At 48.7% G+C, this 17,140-nt stretch overlaps 1 protein-coding gene across 2 annotated transcripts; it reads right to left on the bottom strand.

The window, feature by feature from the left end:
* Positions 1–193: 193 nt before the first annotated feature.
* On the bottom strand, positions 194–15,819 carry manba (mannosidase, beta A, lysosomal). 2 transcript variants are annotated; one of them, XM_056590809.1, is made up of 17 exons: positions 15,550–15,819; positions 14,587–14,681; positions 14,358–14,463; positions 13,547–13,717; positions 13,208–13,331; positions 12,629–12,801; positions 12,239–12,349; positions 11,215–11,366; positions 10,490–10,607; positions 10,094–10,180; positions 9,232–9,399; positions 8,371–8,589; positions 7,247–7,411; positions 4,948–5,092; positions 4,178–4,320; positions 3,540–3,800; positions 194–835 (listed from the first exon to the last, which is right to left on the bottom strand). In XM_056590809.1, the coding sequence occupies exons 1-17, from the start codon at positions 15,763–15,765 to the stop codon at positions 608–610; spliced, it is 2,682 nt and encodes an 893-aa protein (XP_056446784.1). In that variant the 5' UTR covers positions 15,766–15,819; the 3' UTR covers positions 194–607. The 2 variants fall into 2 exon arrangements, with proteins under 2 accessions (XP_056446784.1, XP_056446785.1); XM_056590810.1 differs by having other exon boundaries at positions 600–835; positions 10,106–10,180.
* Between the last annotated feature and the right edge of the window lie 1,321 nt (positions 15,820–17,140).

Here is a 17,140-nt window from a genome sequence, read left to right as displayed (position 1 = left end):
ACACAGAATAGGTGGTTGTAAAGAGGTTTGTTTGCACCGCTGTGCTGAAGCGCGTCCCCTGCAGACACTTCTTGAACAGCTGGAACATGAGAAAAAAAATAGAAAGTAGAGACAAAAAGTGTCGCGCGTATCCCGGGCGTTTGGCGCCCCCGTGCGGTGGAACAGGAATAATGCAGTCGGACAAACAGCGGCTAGTATTTTAATGATCCTTGCTTTTTATTCATCAAAACATCAAATCAATAGATTACAAAAGTGAATCGAAACTAAAAAATATGTAATAAAAAGAAAATAATTCAGTGCAAAGTTTGCGTCTGCCCTCTCCTCCGCCGAACCAACAGATGAATAATAATTATAAAATCTGCTGAATCTTGTCCAGGCTGAATCCAGTGCATGGATCTTTGGCTGTTGTGGTCGGAAACATGGAGCGCTCTACACACCATCAATCCCTCAAAGTCTGAAAGAAAACCGGACAACAGCTGGACTGACAGGTGCAAATGAAGAGGCCCCAGACGACCTACCCCCCACACACTCTCAGCCCCCATGGAGGTCTTCTGGGGCCCCCCTGTCGGGCCCCAGAGCCTCGGCCCCCCCCCCCCCCCCCTTTACATCAGTAGACGTCCCTCAGCGAGGTGACTGTGAGGGCCCGGCCCAGTTCCTCCGCGCTGGTGGGGCCCCAGGGGACGAAGCCCACCTCCTGGCTCCTGGAGGCCATGAGGAAGCCGTTGGAGCCGAAGCGCCCGGGGACGTCCCCCGCGTCCAGCCAGACGAAGGGGGCCACGGAGGTGGAGCGCAGGGTGACGGTGTAGCCTCGCTCCACGTCCCCACGCACCTCCGCCTGGGGGGGAAACAGCAGAAACATGGGCCCTTGGTTCTGGTAAATGTTAACGGACTGCATTATATACTAGTGCTTTTATTCAAAGCGCTTTACTATATTATATTGCATAACCTTCACCCTTCATACACACACCGACGGCGGTGTCAGCCACGCAGGGTGACAGCCATCTTATCGGGAGCAATTAGGGTGAGGTGCCTTGCTCAGGGACACCTCGACACTAGGAGGAGCCGGGGATCGAACTAGCAACCTTGCGGTTACCAGCCAAGCCGCTCTACCTCCTGAGCTACTGCTGCCCGGTTCGGTGCCACCCTTGGTTCCGTTCTCCAACGGTTCGTTCATGTGATCGGGCCCTTGGTTCTGTGAACATCCTTACTGTAGCGACGGAGATATGTTTATATAATTCTGCTGACAAATGTAGCTTATTGTAAGTCGCTTTGGATAAAAGCGTCTGCTAAATGCCCTCAATGAGAATGTAAAGGATTTATTATCGGTCATTAACGGACATTTGTTATCGGACATTCTGTTGTAAAAAAAATAGAGACGTTTAATATAAACGAGAACGTCCTAAAGGGTCAGATAAAAACCAAACAACGAGGAAACAACAAACTGTAAACCATATCTTATCTCAGAGAGGAAGCTAAGACAAGCCTTCATCGACTCTTCGCTGACCCCACTATAACACAGAGTAGTTCCGATTATAAAGTTCCATAATTACATTATAACACTTTTATTAAACCACACATCCTCTCAAATTAGCAGGTGGCCATTTTGTTTTGTGTTGTTCTGTTTGGGGGGGGGGTGTGTGTTGGGAGGGGGGGGGGAGGAGTGTGTGTGTGTGTGTGTGTGTGTGTGTGTGTGTGTGTGTAGGTGTGTGTGTAGGTGTGTGTGTGTGTGTGTGTGTGTGTGTGTGTGTGTGTGTGTGTGTGTGTGTGTGTGTGTGTGTGTGTGTTCAGGGGGGGGGGGGGGGGGGGGGGGGGCGGAGGAGTGTGTGCGTGACATAAAGCACACACACCAAGACTAGCTGAAATAGCTCAAAGCTCAGACTAGCTTGGAGTTTATGACGCCTCATTTATCAAGGGCCCCTTCCGGAACACACTCTTTATCACCCTCAAATTGTTGCCCTTTGCATTTCATTTCGGAAGTTTTAAAACCTATATTAGAGCAATAGGTTCATGCAGTTATGAAGTACAGTTTACAATTACGTCAACATCTAGGGACCTGTGACTGCTTAATCTCATCTACCACCTTTATGATTCCTCCTGAGGCCATCCGTTGAATTTATATAATATAAATATGCATTAGGGGTTGCATTGAGATTTATTACTTATACTATTATCATTATTTGGGGCAATTTCTTTCATATGAAAACATAGGCCCTGTGTATTCAAACAGACCTAATTATGCTTAACCAAGACCAAATACTCCTGATTGCAGAGTGTCTGGGTGACCCATCTTTAGGTTAGGGGCCTCTGTGTCGCTATCTTACTGTGATGTAAGGGGCCCTTAAACCCAGTATCTTATGGTGATGCTAGGGGCCCTTAAACCCAGTACATTAGTGATATTAGGGGCCCTTAAACCCAGTATCTTAGTAATGTTAGGGGCCATTAAACCCAGTATCTTATGGTGATGTTAGGGGCCCTTAAACCCAGTATATTAGTGATATTAGGGGCCCTTAAACCCAGTATCTTAGTGATGTTAGGGGCCCTTAAACCCAGTATCTTAGTGATATTAGGGGCCATTAAACCCAGTATCTTATGGTGATGTTAGGGGCCCTTAAACCCAGTATATTAGTGATATTAGGGGCCCTTAAACCCAGTATCTTAGTAATGTGAGGGGCCCTTAAACCCAGTATCTTAGTGATATTAGGGGCCATTAAACCCAGTATCTTATGGTGATGGTAGGGGCCCTTAAACCCAGTATATTAGTGATATTAGGGGCCCTTAAACCCAGTATCTTAGTGATGTTAGGGGCCATTAAACCCAGTATCTTATGGTGATGTTAGGGGCCCTTAAACCCAGTATCTTAGTGATGTTAGGGGCCCTTAAACCCAGTATCTTACATTGATGTTAGGGGCCCTTAAACCCAGTATCTTAAGGTGATGCTAGGGGCCCTTAAACCCAGTATCTTAGTGATGTTAGGGGCCATTAAACCCAGTATCTTAGTGATGTTAGGGGCCCTTAAACCCAGTATATTAGTGATATTAGGGGCCCTTAAACCGAGTATCTTAGTGATGTTAGGGGCCCTTAAACCCAGTATCTTAGTGATATTAGGGGCCCTTAAACCCAGTATCTTAGTGATGTTAGGGGCCCTTAAACCCAGTATCTTAGTGATGTTAGGGGCCCTTAAACCCAGTATCTTACATTGATGTTAGGGGCCCTTAAACCCAGTATCTTATGGTGATGTTAGGGGCCCTTAAACCCAGTATCTTAGTGATGTTAGGGGCCATTAAACCCAGTATCTTATGGTGATGTTAGGGGCCCTTAAACCCAGTATATTAGTGATATTAGGGGCCCTTAAACCCAGTATCTTAGTGATTTTAGGGGCCCTTAAACCCAGTATCTTATGGTGATGTTAGGGGCCCTTAAACCCAGTATCTTACAGTGATGTTAGGGGCCCTTAAACCCAGTATCTGACAGTGATGTTAGGGGCCCTTAAACCCAGTATCTTACATTGATGTTAGGGGCCCTTAAACCCAGTATCTTACAGTGATGTGGGGGGCCTCTATGCCCTCTGCGTCTCGCGGCGAGCAGAGGAAGTGGTGGTTTCCGGGGCCCCACCGGGCCCCGTGGTTGTCCTCCAGGTGGAAGGCCAGCAAGCAAGAGCGGCGGGTGCAGTTTCCACAGCCCTTGAGCAAGGCGTCGACGGGCTGCCGGAAGATGGGCGTGGCACTGTTCCCGCGCACGAGGGTCGCGGGCGAGCTCAGCGTGCACACGGGGTCCGGCCGGGACCAGGACAACACCGAGACCTGGACCCCGGACCCCTAAATGTTAGGGTTGAGGGTTCAAATCCCCCTGATACACTAGGTCTGTTAGGATTAATATTACTACTTTTATATATATTTTTATAATATTACTATTATTATCATACAAATAGTGCCTTTCTGTTTTCAATCATGATTTACCTTTAGCAGAGGATGGAAAAAATATATTAAAGAGAAAGTTTAAATGACTAAAGTTGTCAGGTTATTTTAGGTATACAGCATAAAAACACTCTTAAACGTAACTTATATTACATCTCTAGTAGTCATTCTCACTGTCTGTTCATACTAGTGCTTGCTACTATTCCATGTTTATACACCAACAACAGCTCTCCACCAACGGTTTGGTTATTAACGGGCCACACCTGGGCTGTGAGATTGAGGTCGACGCTCAGGTCAGACACGGCGTAGATCACCATGGAAACGCCGTCCTCGAACCCCACTGGCAGAACCGGAGCGAAGAACCGCTGGGCAAAGTAGTGCAGCATCTTCCACTTGCCCCCGAACTCTGAGGGAGAAACAAACATTGGATTTAGCATTAGCTAAAGTCAATGCTAAATCCCATGCTAGATCCAATGCTAAATCCAATTCTAGATCTAATGCTTAAGCCAATGCTAGATCCAATTCTAGATCCAATGCTTAAGCCAATTCTAGATCCAATACTAGATCCAATGCTTAAGCTAATGCTAGATCCAATGCTAGATCCAATGCTTAAGCCAATTCTAGATCCAATGCTAGATCCAATGCTTAAGCTAATGCTAGATCCAATGCTTAAGCTAATGCTAGATCCAATGCTTAAGCTAATGCTAGATCCAATGCTTAAGCTAATGCTAGATCCAATGCTTAAGCCAATTTTAGATCCAATGCTAGATCCAATGCTTAAGCTAATGCTAGATCCAATGCTTAAGCTAATGCTAGATCCAATGCTAGATCCAATGCTAGATCCAATGCTTAAGCTAATGCTAGATCCAATGCTTAAGCTAATGCTAGATCCAATTCTAGATCCAATGCTTAAGCCAATGCTAAATCTAAAGCTTCACAATGCGCAGTGGTGAAGCTTTATCAACTCAAATTGGACTTGAGAATCTTTATACCCGACGGAGAGGAGACCATTCCGGAAGGGTGGGAGACGTACCGATGGAGGACCAAGAGGGGGCCTGCCAGATGTCGTTGAGCTGCCAGTAGAGGGCGCCCATGGTGTGACCTTTGCCCCCGACGACCTCGCTCCGACTCCGCCTGTAGAACTCCGTCTGGGCCTTGACGCACTGGGCCTGCATCACCTGGAGGAGCGGTCCTCAGACTGGTGAGCTTACCACCAACACCACCACCCCCTCTACCACCACCACCACAAGCTAGGGCTCCATGTTAGCCTAGCGACACACGTCTAGCGCTAGTAAGCTAGCAGTGTCACCACCAAACGGTTTAAACGATGTGGCGCACGTTACCATTGCAATGGTATATTTAAATAAATATCTAAAAAAGTCGACCCAATGAACTTTAGCATGCTTGGAAATCCTTTTTGCTGGTTGTAATAATATAGAATGTGTATTATGTGGAAAAAAATAGGATACAAATGCTTGATGGAAAGCTGGACAAAAGGGGTTTCTGATTGCATTGAAAATGGCCGAGTCTCCTTCAGAGGGTGTGAGGAACTGGAAAGTTTACGTGCACGTAGAGGACACCTCCCTCAACAGTCGCTGGCGTCACCGACTCACCGTGTCAATTACAAAGGTGCTCAGGTAAGCGCTAGGCACAATTTCTCCCACAGGGGGGAGCAAAATAACACATAAGTGGCATCTACTCTTAAAACAGTCCTGTCTGTCTGTGTGTCTGTAAGTGTGTTTGTGTAAGTCTGTCTGTCTGTCTGTGGTTGTGTAAGTCTGTCTGTCTGTCTGTGGTTGTGTAAGTCTGTCTGTCTGTCTGTGGTTGTGTAAGTCTGTCTGTGGTTGTGTCTGTCTGTCTGTGGTTGTGTAAGTCTGTCTGTGGTTGTGTAAGTCTGTCTGTGGTTGTGTAAGTCTGTCTGTGGTTGTGTAAGTCTGTCTGTCTGTGGTTGTGTAAGTCTGTCTGTCTGTGGTTGTGTAAGTCTGTCTGTCTGTGGTTGTGTAAGTCTGTCTGTCTGTGGTTGTGTAAGTCTGTCTGTCTGTCTGTCTGTCTAAGTCTGTCTGTCTGTCTGTCTGTCTGTCTGTCTGTCTGTCTGTCTGTCTGTCTGTCTGTCTGTCTGTCTGTCTGTCTGTCTGTCTGTCTGTCTGTCTGTCTGTCTGTCTGTCTGTCTGTCTGTCTGTCTGTCTGTCTGTCTGTCTGTCTGTCTGTCTGTCTGTCTGTCTGTCTGTCTGTCTGTCTGTCTGTCTGTCTGTCTGTCTGTCTGTCTGTCTGTCTGTCTGTCTGTCTGTCTGTCTGTCTGTCTGTCTGTCTGTCTGTCTGTCTGTCTGTCTGTCTGTCTGTCTGTCTGTCTGTCTGTCTGTCTGTCTGTCTGTCTGTCTGTCTGTCTGTCTGTCTGTCTGTCTGTCTGTCTGTCTGTCTGTCTGTCTGTCTGTCTGTCTGTCTGTCTGTCTGTCTGTCTGTCTGTCTGTCTGTCTGTCTGTCTGTCTGTCTGTCTGTCTGTCTGTCTGTCTGTCTGTCTGTCTGTCTGTCTGTCTGTCTGTCTGTCTGTCTGTCTGTCTGTCTGTCTGTCTGTCTGTCTGTCTGTCTGTCTGTCTGTCTGTCTGTCTGTCTGTCTGTCTGTCTGTCTGTCTGTCTGTCTGTCTGTCTGTCTGTCTGTCTGTCTGTCTGTCTGTCTGTCTGTCTGTCTGTCTGTCTGTCTGTCTGTCTGTCTGTCTGTCTGTCTGTCTGTCTGTCTGTCTGTCTGTCTGTCTGTCTGTCTGTCTGTCTGTCTGTCTGTCTGTCTGTCTGTCTGTCTGTCTGTCTGTCTGTCTGTCTGTCTGTCTGTCTGTCTGTCTGTCTGTCTGTCTGTCTGTCTGTCTGTCTGTCTGTCTGTCTGTCTGTCTGTCTGTCTGTCTGTCTGTCTGTCTGTCTGTCTGTCTGTCTGTCTGTCTGTCTGTCTGTCTGTCTGTCTGTCTGTCTGTCTGTCTGTCTGTCTGTCTGTCTGTCTGTCTGTCTGTCTGTCTGTCTGTCTGTCTGTCTGTCTGTCTGTCTGTCTGTCTGTCTGTCTGTCTGTCTGTCTGTCTGTCTGTCTGTCTGTCTGTCTGTCTGTCTGTCTGTCTGTCTGTCTGTCTGTCTGTCTGTCTGTCTGTCTGTCTGTCTGTCTGTCTGTCTGTCTGTCTGTCTGTCTGTCTGTCTGTCTGTCTGTCTGTCTGTCTGTCTGTCTGTCTGTCTGTCTGTCTGTCTGTCTGTCTGTCTGTCTGTCTGTCTGTCTGTCTGTCTGTCTGTCTGTCTGTCTGTCTGTGACCCAGTACAACAACAGAACCAAAGCCCTGGCTCGGGGGGGGGCGGCGTACCTGCGTGATGTACAGCGTGTGTTTGTATCTCCTGAGGGGGTCGGTGGCGTTGGGCAGGTGGTAGCGGAGGCCCGCCTGCTCCAGCATCTGCCGGTTCCCCTCGGCGTGGTGCTGGCGGTGGGAGGAGAACGGGCTGTCCCAGCTCCAGTCCTCTGGGACCGAGACCTGCGGCCGCACCACCAACCGGGCCGGGACGCGTTGAAACACAAAGGAGGCCGACCGTTTGATCTTCATGCACTGCTCCATGGAGGTCTTATGTTATTATCATTTTCTAGAATCAAATCCTCTATTTACAGGGCAGTTCTTGTGCCAAACAGTAATAAAAAGCCCTAAAAAGTGGAAAAACAATACAGAAATTGGACAAGAAAAGCCTATGTCCATCTAGAGGGTGGAGAAGGTACACCTCCTGGCTCCTAGTTTAGTCTCCTTACCTTCAGCAGGGTGGAGAAGGTACACCTCCTAGATCCTAGTTTAGCCTCCTTACCTTCAGCAGGGTGGAGAAGGTACACCTCCTAGATCCTAGTTTAGCCTCCTTACCTTCAGCAGGGTGGAGAAGGTACACCTCCTGGCTCCTAGTTTAGTCTCCTTACCTTCAGCAGGGTGGAGAAGGTACACCTCCTGGCTCCTAGTTTAGTCTCCTTACCTTCAGCAGGGTGGAGAGGGTACACCTCCTAGCTCCTAGTTTAGTCTCCTTACCTTCAGCAGGGTGGAGAAGGTACACCTCCTAGATCCTAGTTTAGTCTCCTTACCTTCTGCAGGGTGGACAAGGTACAACTCCTACCTCCTAGCCTCCAAGTCTCCTAGCCTCCTCACCTTCCGCAGGGTGGAGAAGGAACACCTCCTAGCTCCTATCTTCCTAGCTCCTAGCCTCCTAGCTCCTAGCCTCCTCATCTTCTGCAGGGTGGAGATGGTAAACCTCCTAGCTCCTAGCCTCCTAGTCTGCTAGTCTCCTAGCTTCCTAGCTCCTAGCCTCCTAGCCCCCTAACCTCCTTGCCTCCTAGCCTCCTCACCTTCTGCAGGGTGGAGAAGGTACACCTCCTAGCTCCTAGCCTCCTAGCTCCTAGCCTCCTCCCCTGCTGCAGGGTGGAACACCTCCTAGCCTCCTAGCCTCCTAGCCTCCTCACCTTCTGCAGGGTGGAGAAGGAGGGCCAGGACTGGAAGCCGTACTCGGAGGCGAAGCGCGTGCGGGGGAAGGCGCTCCAGTCCCAGCAGTCCCGGCTGTAGCTGTAGTAGTGGGTGTCCCCGTAGCGGGGGTCGTAGGGGTCGTCGGCCACCCAGCCCTGGCGCTCCGAGGCCAGCCCGTTGGTGGGGCTGGACGCCAGGAAGGGCCGGCTCTGGTCCTCCTAGCACACCGAGGGGAAGGGGGTGGAGACGCCATCTGGGCTCTGACACGCGGGAGCCTCGAGGCGTCCAAGCTAGCTTATGAACCTTTGTATTTGGAGGTGTATTAAGGTGACTCTGGAGTACATTCTTTATTTTATTATGTGTTTTATAATTTTTTCAAAGCGAACCTTTGAAACTACTAATTTGCCAACCATCCGCAAACTAAAAATCTAAACCATCCACAAACTAAAACATCCCCACCCATCTGCAAACTATAAAAACCCAAACCATCAAATCCCCAATCGGCCACAAACTACAACACCTAGCTATCTACAAACTAAAAAACCCAACCATCCACAAACTACAAATCCTAACCATCCACAAACGACTAAAGCCAAACCTTCCACAAACTACCAAACCCTCATCGTCCACAAACTACAACTCCCTGCTATCTCCAAACCCTAACCATCCACAGACACTCTGAAGAACCAAAAACGACAAAACCCCAACCATCAGCAAACTACAAACCCTAGCTATCCACAAACTACAAACCCCAAACCATCCTGAAATGTCAACAGCCTAACCACCTGTAAACTACAAAACCCCCATCGTCCACAAACTACAACTCCCAGCTATCCCCAAGCCAGAGGGCGTGTCCTCACCTCCAGGACGAGGGCCCTGATGTTGTCCACGTACAGCTTCACGTAGTCCTTGACGTACAGGGGCCTCTCGGGCCCCGGGATCCCGAACCAGTTGGTTGCCAGGGCGACCTCGTTCTCGTTGTTCCCACTCCACAGCACCACTGAGGGGTGGGACTTCAGACGCCTCACCTGGGGAGGACACACGCACGCGCGCGCGCACACACACACACACACACACACACACACACACACACACACACACACACACACACACACACACACACACACACACACACACACACACACACACACACACACACACACACACACACTGAGATGATGAGTTAAGGGTAAGGAGATGAGATGATGAGTTAAGGGTAAAGAGATGAGATGATGAGTTAAGGGTAAGGAGATGAGATGATGAGTTAAGGGTAAAGAGATGAGATGATGAGTTAAGGGTACCGAGATGAGATGATGAGTTAAGGGTAAAGAGATGAGATGATGAGTTAAGGGTAAAGAGATGAGATGATGAGTTAAGGGTAAAGAGATGAGATGATGAGTTAAGGGTACCGAGATGAGATGATGAGTTAAGGGTACCGAGATGAGATGATGAGTTAAGGGTAAAGAGATGAGATGATGAGTTAAGGGTAAAGAGATGAGATGATGAGTTAAGGGTAAGGAGATGAGATGATGAGTTAAGGGTACCGAGATGAGATGATGAGTTAAGGCTAATACGATGAGATGATGAGTTAAGGGTAAGGCGATGAGATGATGAGTTAAGGTTAAAGGGATGAGATGGTGATTTGAGGCTAAGGAGATGAGATGATGAGTTAAGGGTAACGAGTTAAGGGTAACGAGTTGAGGGTAAGGGGCAGCTGGTGACCTGTTGGCGGACCTCCTCGCGGACGCTGTCCATGAAGTCCTCCTCCGTGGGGTAGAGGGCGCAGGCGAACATGAAGTCCTGCCAGACCTGGGGAGAACAACGTGACAGGACGTTACCATGGCAACAGGCGTACCGGACCAATACAATAAAGAATCAGACCGTCATGGCTCAGCCCAGCACTGGAGACAATAACAGGTGGAACATGTGTTTAAGGTACGCTTAAGGGGAGAGTTTCACACACACACACACACACACACACACACACACACACACACACACACACACACACACACACACACACACACACACACACACACACACACACACACACACACACACACACACACACACACACACAGTGACAGTAGTGGCGACGGCTCACAGCTGGCGGGTTACCATGACACCCAGCTCATCACAGAGGCTGTAGAACAGGTCCTGCTGGTACACGCCCCCTCCCCACACCCTCAGAGCGTTCATGTTGGCCGCCACCGCCGACTCAAGCAGAGACCGGACGCTGCAGAACACACAGAGGAGTGGCGTCAGCGTGACTCAGCTCAAACACAACACACTTCCACGCCGCTCGTGAATACGGGCTCCTGCCGTCAAATGACGAGCCATTTCATAAGAGGCCTGCGTCAAACCCGGTAAAAGTATATGAGTCAGAAATACTTGGGAAATGTGACTGTTTTTTGACCGCCTGAGGAATGCCATTTGTGATCTCTGCCTGAGGAATGTCCTTTGTGATTTTTGTCTCTCTTTAGGATAACCCTAGTGATTACCCTGGGGGCAAACTAGTGAACATTCCTGTAAACTTGTTTACATTTTGTGTTTGAATATGGTGGCTAAAGTGTGGACAGATTGAAACAATTACTGGATGGATTTTTCTTTTCTCTCTCTCAACACACAGCAGTTCTAGAACTCTCACCCAATATATATTCTAGAACCCTTTCTGAACCGACAGTTCTAGAACTCCCGTCTAATAGGAAGTCCAGAACCTTTTCCCATACAACACTTCTAGAACTCTCTTGCCCAATAAGAAGACTAGAACCTTTCCCACCCAACGAGAGACCTAGAACTCTCTCCCATCCAAAACAAAGTCTAGACTTCCAGGTTGTTCTCACCCAGCAGGGGAGACCAGGTCCTGGAAGGAGTGTGTTGGGATCCAGTTCGACCCCTTCATGAAAACCGCCTTCCCATTGACCCGGAAGTAGAAGCTGAGGCCGGGGGAACCCGGGACCGGTTCTTGGACCAGCTCCACTGTGCGGAAATACACCTGCAGACGAACAAAGAAAGGAAAGGCTCCATTTTTTTATTTGATTGCGACCCCAATGAAATAGCAAACCATAATCATTTACATTTAGGGCATTTAGCACACGCTTTTACCCAAAGCGACTTACAATAAGTACATTTGTCAGAAGAAAGGGAAACAATATATCGCGGTCGGTACAGTTAGGATGTTCATAGAACCAAGCACTAACAATTGTTAGGTTAACCCATTCCCCTTACACAACAAAGATGGCTAGGATAAGATGCTACAAGTACTGTTTTTAAGTGCCACGACGTACAACATACAATAAGAGTCATGCAGAGTCTAGGTGAACTCTGAACAATTGAGCCTCGAGTCTTTTCACTGTATATTCTATAGCACATACGACATAACTCCAGGGCGGAGGGAAAGGGGGGCCCGATACAGAAAGTAGTAGTAAGAACCATAAATATAAGTACTATAGATAGAAGCTGAAACGCCAGAGGAGCTTCGCTATTCTGCCGAGGAACACGAACGCGGACCTGAGACGTTATGCTGCCGCGGGTCACGTTCCTCCCATGGACATTAAAGGAGACATATTATGCAACCAGGTGTGAGTGTGATTAGCCGTTGCAAGCCGTTTTGAAAATGTGCAGCTTCTGACGTCACAGGTGGGCGCGTCCACCTGGAGGTGTGCTGGATCGATCGGTCTACCAGCCTACCCGCTGGACCGAAGCAAACGTTGCTCGTCTATCCGGCACACATCTAGGCGGACACGCCCACCTTTGACGTCGGACGCTGCACATTTTCAAAACGGATTGTAACGGCTAATCACACTCACACCTGGCGGTTTAATATGGGACCTTTAACATGTAAATACAGACGAGGCGGCGGAGAACCTTGGTGTCTGCGGTGAAGTTCAGCCCCGGCCCCAGGACCCCCTGAAGGGTGAGGGGGTAGGAGGGCTGGTCCCCGTGGCCGCTGGGCCACCACAGCTCCACCGGTCCGCTCTGCAAAACAACCAGCATAGGACCCGTCAGGGGAGTAAGAAACTGGTTTAGCCTCCATGCTGAACATTCCTTTGGTTAAGAGCCAACAACAAAACAGACACAACACAAAAAACCCACAACACAGCAGACCCAGGACACACCAGATCCAGCACAACAGACCCACAACACAACAGAACCACAACATAACAGACCCCAGCAAAACAGAAACACAACACAACAGACCCACAACACACCAGTGTTTGTGTGCAGTGTGTTTCCGCGGTGCTCGGACTGGCGTACCGTGGTGACGTGCAGTGTGTACGTGTTCCTGGTCCTCCCAGGGAGGAACCGCACAGGGAAGGTCTGCTGTGTGTCCAGCCCAGGGAGGGAGAGGGTGAGCTGGCCGCGGGTCACCTCCGCCACCACCTCCACCTGGAGCTCCACCTGCAGCCTCCACCCAGAGCTGGTCTGGTCTGGACCCATGGAGGGGCACAGATAGATAGAGAGACACATTATCATCAATATTAACATGATGATTAACATTGGGAATATGATGCACATCTCGTTTAGAACTTGTGCTACTGAGTCACGCGAGTGGCTCAGTAGGTAAAGCGGGTTGGTTGGTAACAGGGAAGGCTGCTGGTTCGATCCCCAGAGTGTCGAGGTGTCCCTGAGCAAGACACCTCACCATAGCTGCTCTCGCGAGCCGGCTGTTGCCCTTTCCTGGTTGACTCCGCCGTCGGTATGTGAATGTGCGCGTGAATGGGTGAATGTCAGGCGATGTTGTAAAGCACTTTGAGCGCTATAACGATGTATGTAGAGAACAATGCTATGCTACAAACTGTAGAGGGCAATGCTATGCTACATTATGCTACGTACTGTAGACGGGGACGGTAGCGAGGTGGACCACACGGAGGACGTCGTAGGCCTCCAGGCGGACCCCCTTCCAGAGCCCTGCGGTGGGGAAGGAGGGGCCCCAGTCCCAACCGAAGGAGCTCTGCTCCTGGATCGAGATTAGCACGTGTCGATTGGATTAGATCCGATTTCATCGGACCAGATTCGCCTGGATTAAATTATATTAGATGAATAACCTTAAAATGCGTTATGGGAGTTCAGATGGAATCCTTCAGCATCCTGCTGGTAAGACCCGGGTAACAGACACACACACACACACACAAGTAACCATAGCAACCTCCTCCTCCTCCTCCTCCTGCCCACCTTCCTGATGTAGTTGACGTGGCACTGCCCCTGCTGGACCTCTGGGGGGCAGTCAGGAGGCACCCTGTAGGAGTGCGCCTCGCTGCGCTGGGCGGCGTAGCGCACCGGCGACGCCAGGCTAACCGTCAGCACGTTGTCCCCCTCCGTCAACAGGGCCCCCACGCTGAAGTCCTGAGCAACAGACACAGAGTCTCGGTTTTACAGCCGTTATCTGCTTGTTTAAAGGTGCAGTGTGTAAGCTTTAGCGGCCTCTAGTGGTGAGTTTGTAGAATTTTTTTATGATTTTCATGGGAATATATATACACTAATTGAAACATACTTTGATTGATATTACTTCCATATTCTATTCTATCTCTGCCCAGTCTGTTTCCCAGAATGCCACAACATTGTACACACCACACCTTTAAGCCTTATAAGGAAGACAGAAAATACACCTGGTTCATCTGAGTCATCCTGGTTTTACAGATTGATTTGTTTAAGTTCTAACAGGAGAACACAAACAAACAAAACACACCTATAATGTGTTAGATGTGAGGAAAACTGTTGCACTGGAGGACGATGTGATGACAATTAGTTGACTATGTTGATAATCTAAAAAAATGACCATGTTGGTTGTGTTTATGACTTAAATAGTAGCTAAACCCTAAAAACTAAACTTTAGAAACAGCCCCCACTCGAATGATGATGGTCAGAGCAACTGTCAAGATTGACCATCTGAAACACCCACAACATTAACCTGTGATGTGTTACTCTGCCTCTAGTGTTGACTGTGAACTGCTTCGTGTGGATCGTGTGAATTCACCCAACGTACGTATTGCAGGAACATGTTGTCTGTCCTGCCGACAGCGGCTCCGTTTAGAGACACTGTAGATATGGTGTCGATGCCCTCAAAGACCAGCATCACTCTCTGCTTGGCTCTGTTCGTCATTAAAGAAACGATAATAAAAAGCGCAGCCATCAACAAAAAAAGGCAGGCAGAATACCAAATTGATCAATGTTTTCAATAACTTCAAATAAGAAGGGTAAGCAGTGCTTCTGACCTCATGTCGGAAGGCACAGTGAACGTGGATGTGTACGTCCAGTTGTCCAACGCGATCCAGCCGTAGGCCACATCGTTGAACCGGTAGTAAGGGTCCTGGGTCAAAAGGGACACATGAAGGATTACACGTGGTGGGCGTAACCATGGTGACGATGGTGCGCCCGCTGCAGGCCGCCACTCCGATAGGGTGGAAGAGGGAGGGAGACTGAGGACAGGGCAACAGGACTAAAGGATGATTTGTGACACGATTGTAAAGTTCAGTTGCTCATACACACAATAGTGTGATTGATATTGCTCAGAGCCAATGAAAATAGAGGGCGGCACCTGGGGCCCAATGAGGGCCTGCCAGCCCATAGTTTAACCCCGCCCCTGAATATACATATGAATGAATACATGTACTCGTCCCCATGCACAGCATTACCATGCAGAGGTTAATAATAATCAAACACCTGACTTGTAGAGTGCTTTTCATTAGGTCTTCCAACGCTGAGACAAAACAGATTTTCCCCTAAATTTTATCCAAAATTGTACAGTAAAATCTAACGAATTGTGGCCGGGCCGGGGCCAGAGCCAGGGGAAACCTGAGCAGCAATCCTCTGAAAACATATTCAGGATTTCATTTCAATGTAATTTCTAATATGATGAAGTTATAAATGTGTTCGGTCATTTGCGCTGACTTTCACTGTACATTTCTCAGTTTCTCAATTTCCACAAACGGGTATAGAGGGAGAACTTTACTTGAACAATGCTAGAGATTACTTCGGGGAAAACAATCGCTAGGATTCATCTGACAGCTTATTGGTTAAAATAAATTGTTCGCAATAAGTTTGCAAAAAAACTGGTTTCAGCAGTACGGAGTGCACAGCCCTTACGCACTAAGAAGAACCGTCTACAATCCCTCATAGCTGCAGACAGTTATGCGTGTGCAACCCAATGTGTAACCGCATGCCTTGGACGCTCCCACCTGTATGTACCCCTGCTTCAGCAGGGCCGTATGCACGCAGCCCGGGACCTCTGCAGGCAACGACAGGGATCCGTTGGAGTTCTCCAGAGTCCATTTACCGTTCAGACTGATGTTCTGCTGACCTGAGGTAACAACTTGCACGGACGAAACGAGGAGGCTCTTCCCCAGGAGCAGAGATAAACACAACAGCCCGCTGCACGTCGGAGGCATGGTCATGTTTACATCGCGGAGTAGCGGAGAAGTTTCCTCTCTGACGCGTACTTCCGAGACTTTCTTCCGTGTCATGTGACCGCGGTCAGCTGATCACGTGTGTTCAGGGAGGCGGGGACGACAGAAGCCGTATGGCGATATTATGGTTCATCTCGATTGTGTCACTCATACTAAATATGGCAGGTCAGAACAACAACCGAGAGTGAGTCACTTTTTGAGACGGGCATGACCGTTACGAAATGAGTAATCCGCATTCCAGGATTATGATGGGTCTGAGGACGGATCGGGTTGGTCCAACTGATCCAGTTGTAGTGACTTTGACAGTTGCATGTTGGATGGTACGGAAACCCAACCAGGTCATATGTTCGATACTGTAGTTTATTAGCAACCAATCACCTTTACATGAATTCATCTTTACTCTCCAACTTTACTAAGGATCCTGATTTTTTTTGTACAGGGGCAGTTCTATACTTATTTGTATATAGGCCCTTGTAGTCTGCAAATAACAACCATTTAACACAAAATATCGAAACATATCGATCACAGAACATGTGATCAGCCCATATATGATCGACACCTGACGCAGTGGAACCAGAAGACACAAAACACCGGGTGGATTATATGATTTAAGCAACTTTATTGAAGGGGGAACTTAAAAAGGAAGAGCCACGAGTTGATTATCAACCATTAGCCTCGCACCAATACTTCAAGGCTACGTGAAGACAAGTGTTTGAGTAGGCATAAAACTATGAGCTCTCCAGCGACCGCTCTAAAACATGACGGAACCAAAACAGGCGTTCTCTCCTCGAGTCCCCGTCTCCCGACCGCCTGGCCTTGACAGTCCACGTCGTGACCAACACATCTCCCGTCATATAGCCTACCTTTATTAACATGCATAAGATACAACATTGAAATGCTTTTATACGTTTCTTTTAAACCCTTTAAACATTGATACATAGTGCTCAGATTCTTTTTACACGTTTTAACCTTTGTCGTGGGGTGCTTTCTCTTTCTTCACTTTAAATTTGCTTTGATTATGGGGTCGTCTAGCACTTCAGCCAAATTAAGAGTTTACTGAACAGGGGGGGGGGGGGGGATGTGGGGGCAGGCATTCCCGCCCCGCACACAATAACTGCCGTTTGACGTCCTGATTTAACAGGAGAACTCTAATATTTTGTCAAATGGGGGGGGGGGGGGGGGGGATTCTTTAGCGGAACACAGCCATAACGAAAAAGCCAGCAAAAGAACAAGGAATCACTTTTTTTCAGCATGGGGTGCTGGAGAGAGAGAGAGCGAGCGCGTGAGAGAGAGCGACGGGTCCAACGGTGGTGAAGCCTTTATGGGGACCCCAGGCGGTCCTCCAGAGTTGGGGGGGGGGGGG

This window comes from Gadus chalcogrammus, chromosome 5, assembly GCF_026213295.1.
Source record: "Gadus chalcogrammus isolate NIFS_2021 chromosome 5, NIFS_Gcha_1.0, whole genome shotgun sequence".
In the NCBI taxonomy this organism is placed as follows: Eukaryota; Metazoa; Chordata; class Actinopteri; order Gadiformes; family Gadidae; genus Gadus; species Gadus chalcogrammus.
This window is presented reverse-complemented; position numbering and strand designations above follow the sequence as displayed.

Coding starts and splice junctions, on each gene's coding strand:
- manba (XM_056590809.1), bottom strand. CDS start 15,765: ATGACCATGCCTCCGACGTGCAGCGGGCTGTTGTGTTTATCTCTGCTC. Junction 13,718..14,357: donor ACAACATGTTCCTGCAATAC/GTACGTTGGGTG, acceptor TCTGTTGCTCAG/GACTTCAGCGTGGGGGCCCT. Junction 13,332..13,546: donor ACGTCAACTACATCAGGAAG/GTGGGCAGGAGG, acceptor ATCTCGATCCAG/GAGCAGAGCTCCTTCGGTTG.